The sequence below is a fragment of the Phoxinus phoxinus genome (genome assembly GCF_949152265.1).
Source record: "Phoxinus phoxinus genome assembly, chromosome: 4".
NCBI classification, from domain to species: Eukaryota; Metazoa; Chordata; class Actinopteri; order Cypriniformes; family Leuciscidae; genus Phoxinus; species Phoxinus phoxinus.
This window is the reverse complement of record NC_136879.1, coordinates 41,389,404-41,396,903: the sequence shown is the minus strand read 5'-3', so window position 1 is coordinate 41,396,903 and position 7,500 is coordinate 41,389,404. Positions and strand designations below refer to the sequence as shown.

At 33.9% G+C, this 7,500-nt stretch overlaps 1 protein-coding gene across 5 annotated transcripts in view; it reads left to right on the top strand.

Moving 5' to 3' along the window:
- Positions 1–7,500, top strand: part of gria4a (glutamate receptor, ionotropic, AMPA 4a) — a 122,536-nt gene that overhangs the window by 58,535 nt on the left and 56,501 nt on the right. For all 5 annotated transcript variants that reach the window (XR_013797258.1, XM_079610151.1, XM_079610149.1 and 2 more), the window contains exon 10: positions 1,301–1,507. Coding sequence is in view for 4 of the 5 variants with exons in the window: in XM_079610151.1 (XP_079466277.1) it covers positions 1,301–1,507 (207 nt within the window). In the remaining variant the exon portion in view is untranslated. The remainder of the gene's footprint in view (positions 1–1,300; positions 1,508–7,500) is intronic.

Genomic DNA, 7,500 nt, shown 5'->3' with positions numbered 1-7,500 from the left:
CACCACACATGCGGTCCATAAACAAAAAAAAAAAAACGTACTTTCATAACTTATTCTTAAAACATCATGTTTACATTCTGCTCTCATGTGCCTTCATATCCAGAGGAATGAGTTTCCATATCAAAGAGAAAGAGAAACAATGTAAAAATGTATAATCACTGTAAAATAATTGACTATCCAATGAATGTACTTTGACCTTTACAGTGTTGTGTGTCTAAACGGTGCTCTGATGTGTAGAATGATAGAGATGTTCTCTTTATTAACAACTTGTTTAATGTAATTTGCTCTAATTATATAATTTGAGCATCATTGACCAGTTGATTATAGTGTCTGCACTCTAATGGTTTTAATGAAATCACTGTTTTGCATTATGTCCTCATGATTCTCACAGACAGTTGTATTTATAAATGTGTTGAAATCGTTCAAATAAAGGTTTTGATTTATAGTGGTAATCTTGTTGGTCATTCATGGCCCATAATGAGTGTCCTACACAAGAGTACTAGTCAGTACACTGCATTTAGGGAACGCTCATGTATGTGTGTGTAATGTATAATCCCAACAAACTCATGTAAATGTGTATGAGTGAGTATTAATGAAGTTAATAAATTGCATAATGAATTGATTTTTATTATTATAACACTTTGGATAACCATCTATACAAGTGCTTTAAAGAATCTAAAAACCAGAACATTGATGTGGAGAAGGACTTTTTAATCTCTCAAGAACCCTATACAACCGTAAATGTTCTGAATAAGAAGTTGGTGTTCCAAAGTTCCAAAGAACCTTCATTTTTAAAAGTGTAAAAAGAAGTTGGTGTTCCAAAGTTCCAAGGTTCCAAAGAACCTTCATTTTTAAACGTGTAAAAAGAAGTTGGTGTTCCAAAGTTCCAAAGTTCCAAAAGAACCTTCATTTTTAAAAGGTGTAAAAAGAAGTTGGTGTTCCAAAGTTCCAAAGAACCTTCATTTTTAAAGTTTAAAAAGAAGTTGGTGTTCCAAAGTTCCAAAGAACCTTCATTTTTAAAAGTTTAAAAAGAAGTTGGTGTTCCAAAGTTCCAAGGTTCCAAAGAACCTTCATTTTAACGTGTATAAAAGAAGTTGGTGTTCCCAATGTTCCAAGATTCCAAATAACCTTCATTTTTAAAAGTCTAAAAAGTGGTTGTTGTTCCAAAGTTCCAAAGTACCTTCATTTTTAAAAGTGTAATTAATAATACAGTTTAAATTTGAGGTCAGCTTGACCATCCCTACCCACCTCTCTCTGTGCGCGTGCGTGTGTGTGTGTGTGTGTGCCGTTGTGTGTTTAGGAAGGACCGTACGTGATGTTTAAGAAGAACTGGGAGATGTATGAAGGGAACGACCAGTTTGAAGGATACTGCGTGGATCTGGCGTCCGAGATCGCCAAGCACATTGGAATCAAGTACAAGATCTCCATTGTTCCGGACGGGAAGTACGGAGCCAGGGATCCAGAGACCAAGATCTGGAACGGCATGGTTGGGGAGCTGGTGTACGGGGTGAGAAGTGTGTGTGTGTGTGTTTGAGATGCATGCATATATAAACTAATGCTGAAAGGATTTTCTCATGTCTTTGAAGTCTCTTCTGCTCACCAAGGCTGAATTTACTGGATTAAAAATACAGTAAAAAAGCGAATATTGTAAAAATATTATTGAAATTGAAAATAACTGTTTTGTGGGTGAATATTATGTTAAACTGTAATTTATTCCTGCGATCAAAGCTCATTGTTATTGTTGTTTACTAAAACAAAAACTATTAACAGTTTCGTTTTGTGTAATTGAATTAAAGCTGGAATAAAATTAAATATAAATATTAGATGGAAAAACTCAAACTTAAATTTAAGGAAAATTGGCAACTAACTGAAATAAATACGTTTAATAAGTACTAAAACTGAGAGAAAAAAATAAATAAAAATTAGGGCTGTGAAATTATTAATCGCATCCAAAATAAAAGTTTGTGTTTACATAATAAATATGTGTGTCTGTGTGTACAATTATTTTGTATATATAAATACACACACGTGCATGTATATATTTAATAAAAATTTGTTTTTTTATATAAAAAATATATATATTTATATATAAAATAAGTTATATATAAATCTATATACATGCAAATTTTTCTTAAATATATACAAACATGTGTGTGTATTTATACATACAAAATAATTATACACAGTACACACACATATATTATGTAAACACAAACTTTTATTTTGGATGCGATTAATCGTAAAAAAATAAATAAATTGTAACACCCCCCCCCCCCCCACACACAAATTAAAAAAAAAATACAATAGCACATAAAATCACTAAAATTAAAACTGAAAATGGAAACGAATACAAAACGTCAATAAATACTATAAATAATATCAAAGATGAGACCTTATTGTAAAGCATTTCACACGTTTACAAAAGCCGATTAGTTACACTCTAAAAAATGCTGGGTTGTTTTAACCCAATTTTGGGTCAAATATGGACAAACCCAGCCATTGGGTTACATTTTTTAATTGCATTTTTGATCCAACGTTTGGGTTTGTCCATATTTGACCCAAAATTGGGTTAAAACAACCCAACGATTAGCCTATGTTTGCTCAAATTGTTTGCCGACAACTATTGAATTTAATTGAATCAACAAAGTCAATTTGCATATTTAATTTCCCTCCAATACGACAAAACACGGAATAAACAAGAAAACCAGGCAGAGAGAGAGATTGGTTTCATGACTCGACGGCACATCCGGTAATTTCCGTATGTAAATCCTCCGCCTGGATTTAAAGTGTGTAAGTGTGTGACGCGGCGTGTGGTTTTCTCTTTTAAACGCACAGCCAGAAGTATTAGCACCATTATTCAGCGCACAAGTACATCACATCAGTCACGGGCACACGTGCGCTCTCTGACATGTCGCCGCGACTCCCACAGAGAAAGGCAAACGCTCCTGCCGTCGAGTGTTAATGAGCTCAGGGAGAGTACAGATGCACGTCCTTCTGCCCCATTAAACACACACTCTCCTCCGCCGATACACTCCCTGAAGAGCTCCACGAGAGGGTCGCGAACGCCGTGGTGGCATTCAAAATCTCCACAGAAAGATTGATAGATTTAACGATAACGGATAAACCTTTCACGAGAGAAGAGAGAGTGTTAAACACAATTATTAAAACGCTGGCTTGGTCAACTGCAAGTATGCAACTGTGTGAAACAATGCTGGGTTGTTTTAACCCAATGTTGGGTCAAATATGGGCACACCCAAATGTTGGATCAAAAATGCGATTTAAAAATTTAACCCAATGGCTGGGTTTGTCCATATTTGACCCAAAATTGGGTTAAAACAACCCAGCATTGTATATTCCACCATTGCTATTGAGAACCACTGGTTTCATGGCTTTCCTTGTGTCCTTATTTTACACATAATCAAATAATTCCAGCTAATCTACATTGTTTATTTATTTAGCAAGTAATGACAGGATAATGTGCTGTAAAAAAATAATAATATGTTTTTACAGAAAAATTGGCAGCTGTGGTTGCCGGAATAATACAATATAATTAGGGCTGTCAAAAGATTAATCGCGATTAATCGCATCCAAAATAAAAGTTTGTGTTTACATGATATATGTGTGTGTACTGTGTATAATTATTTATATATATAAAAACACACATAATCATGTATATATTTAAGAAAAATTATATATAAAATATTTATATATAATATAAATTATATAAATGTATATACAGTATATAAATGCTATTTTTCCTTAAATATATACAAGCATGTGTGTGTATTTATACATAATAATTCTACACAGTATACACACATATATTATGTAAACACAAACTTTAATTTTGGATGTGATTAATCGCGATTAATCTTTTGACAGCCCAAATAAAATGAAACCAATTTGACAGATCAAACTGTTTAAAACTGTTGTAATTTACAAAAAAATGTAAATAAATGTGAATCATTTTTTCACAGTGCAGTCAATATGTGACCCTGGATGACAAAGCCATTCACAAGGGTACATTTTTTAGAAATTGAGATTTATAGATCACATGAAAGCTGAGTAAATAATCTCTCCATTGATGTGTGGTTTGTTAGGATAGGACAATATTTGGTCGAGACACAACTATTAGAAAATCTGGAATCTGAGGAGCAAAAAAATGTAAACATTGAGAAAATCTCCTTTAAAGTTGTGCATTTATGTTCACGATTGTGCTGCATTCACTCACAAAAATACATGTTTTATATATTTACGGTAGGACATTTACTAAATATCTTCATGGAACATGATCTTAATATCCTCATGATTTTTGGCATAAAAGAAAAATGGATAATTTTGACCCATACAATGTATAGTTGCTATTGCCACAGATATACCCGTGCGGCTCCAGACTGGGTTTGTGCTCCAGGGTCACATGTGGCAAAAACAAAAACCTGTCTAGGTTTATTTTGCAGCAATGATATTACGCAGCGCCTGAAAATAGTCCCCAGCTCGGTAACTTCCAACGTGACCGGCACTAAGTGTGTAATATCATTGCGCTGCTGGGATGGCAGCAGTTCTTGATTATTACGCAGGAATGAGTTCCTAGTCATATCGGCCTGGAAAAAAGCAGCAAATTAGCAATTTGATTGGCTCGGCCTTCTGGGAATCGAGCATAATTACTCCTCAACGGATCGAGTCCAGACCAAACTTCCCGACCAAAAAATGTTGTGTAGGAATTGTGCTCGTTAGCAGAACTGGTTCAGGGGGTCGGTGCATGAGTTACATGTTGTGCTCATTGTGTCTCAAGTACCAGTATTAGTGTGTAAACAATTGAGAAAAACTGTAAACAGGAAAAAAATTGAAACTCTTCGGTCATTTTTTTGAGAGAGATGCTAACGGTTTAATCAGATTCAATGATCTATGCTAAGCTATGCTAAAAGTGCTATCGGTCCGCCAGACCCGGAGAACGGCTGAATGGATTCGAAAACGGTAAAACTGTTTAATTGAGTCCTACAAAAACCATCATAAACGTCACTGATATCAGCGGTATATGCAAACGCAGCGAACTCCACAGCCAGCCAGATTCATTACTATACACTTATAACACTTACATAAGAAATGACCCAAAAACCCCAGACTGTTATGACTACATCATCAAATATTGAGAGGAATAGTTCATTAATTTCCTGATAAAAGACAGTAAGTGAACTGCATTCAGCAGCATAATCTACAGCGCCATAACACAAGATGTGATATTGTCCTTGTAGTCAGCAATGAATATGATCACAACATATACGAGTCTGGTACTGAGAAATAATACATAATTTAAATAATTGTGTTTTCTTCTCCGGCTGCACACAAAAACTAATGCACTGTACAAAACGCTCTTATGAGCTGCTCTCTCACGAGCTATCTTTCCATACAACTATTTGTATGTGCATTTTGGGATATCGCATAAAAAAATAAAAAATAAATGCTGGACGGACTCGAAAGTTTTAAGATGCGCATAAACTCGAAAAAATTGGCATAAAAAACTTCTGAGCCGGATACTTTTTTTTTTATAAACGCATTCACCAAATAAGTCAATTGATGCACAACAATAACAAAAGTCATGTGACTTTGTCTAAACGGAGGGCGTGATTGGATAACTGGACTTACCGGCGGACCAATCGCATCGCAGCATCTCAAACGTTGGTCATCACAATGATTTATGATGGAAGAAAAAAGCAGCAACTTCCATTTTTATTATTACAGAAATTTTACGACAATTTCCCACGAAGTGATGATTTTTTCTCTTGAATATATGAGATAGAAACATTGCTTTATTCGTAAATGGTATTATTTTATGCAATATTCTAATTTTGCGCATAAGTTGAACTGATTTTGAAGTTCTTTGATGGAAATTTTTAATTTAATTAACTAATAAATTACTTTATTTTTCTTTTAACATATTTTATAATGTTATGTAATGATAATGCAATATATTTAAATAACGTCAATATAAAATATAAACATTTTTTTTGTAAAATATTACTTTTTATATTCAATAAAAACGATTACTTTTTATATTCTTTTTTTGTAAAATATTACTTTTTATATTCAATAAAAACGATTACTTTTTATATTCTTTTTATATAAACATGATTTAATGTTAATATAAAAATATAAAGGAAATACGATTTTTCACATTATATCATTTTATTTATATTTTAATATAGGATAATAAACAAATATGTTTTACATTTTATTTATATTATTATTTGTGTTATTAAAATTATAATGTTACGTTTTGTTGAGTATAATTAGAACTGATTTTTGTATTCTGGAGAAAAAAAAGAAGAAAAAAAGGATAAAAAGTATAATTGTTGGTTTTTCCTTGATGACATAATTTCATTAACATTCATTCATTGACATCTAAAAACTAAGCTGACAAATATGTCAAAAGTGCTTTTTTAAAAAGCAAATATGTAGTAAATATTCAAGGAAAATCTGGTACATACAGACTAGCAATATTGACAATTTTGAAAATATTTATTTATTTTGCTTTGCACGACATGTTTTGATTAATCTAAAAGCTCAAGGCTTAAAACTCCTCATTAAGGGATTTTTTGCAACGCATCTGGAGAAAATAAATGGGAAATACATTTCCAGAACCAAGGCCGCTGAACACACACACACACACACACACACACACACACACACACTCTCTCGCTCGCGTGTCTTGAGGCGCAGACGTGCTTCACAGATTTCGGATCTGACCTCTCGTTCCCTCTATTGCTGGCGGCCGATAATTAAATCTAGCAGCGAAACCACTTCTTGTATTCCTGCAGGACCAGGAGGGCCAAAACATTCCCTACTTCCTCCGTGACCTTTCACTGGTATTAAACCACCGAGCCAGTGTAAATATTACTGTACGCCAGTCCCTCGGATGCCCAAGAGCCTCCGTTCATTGATAAAACCATTTACAACTGCTTGAATCCTGGCCTTTTAAACTTGCACTACGCTTCACTGCAGTAAACGGCTTATAAAAAGGGAAGTGCATTGCTCCAATTTTTTTTACAGAAGGTATTTTAACATCCTGACCCCTTAAAGGAAAGTAACGTTGCTATAAAGACTGTGTTTAGACACGCTGATGCCACAGTACAGCAACTATCGAACGTTTTTAGTGTGAAATTGCCCCAATTAAAGCATTTCACGTTAACTACCCATCATCTCTCTCTGGCTTTATCTAATATAACCAGGTCTTCACCACAATACACAATACCTGAGGGGTTTAGTTAGATCAGTCGGTGTCTCGGGTCAGTGGGGAAATTGCTGCCTTCATTTCTCTACAATATCAAAACATTAAAAATGCCATATTCTACAGTTTTAAAGCATTTTGTCCCAGTGAAAGAAAAAAAAAGTTTCTCTTGCTGTTGTACATTTAAATGCCTTTTTTTACTTTCTATTTATCACAGAATCATGAAAAATGTATAATATTAAGCAGCAAAAATGGTCAACGTTAACACAAGGGGG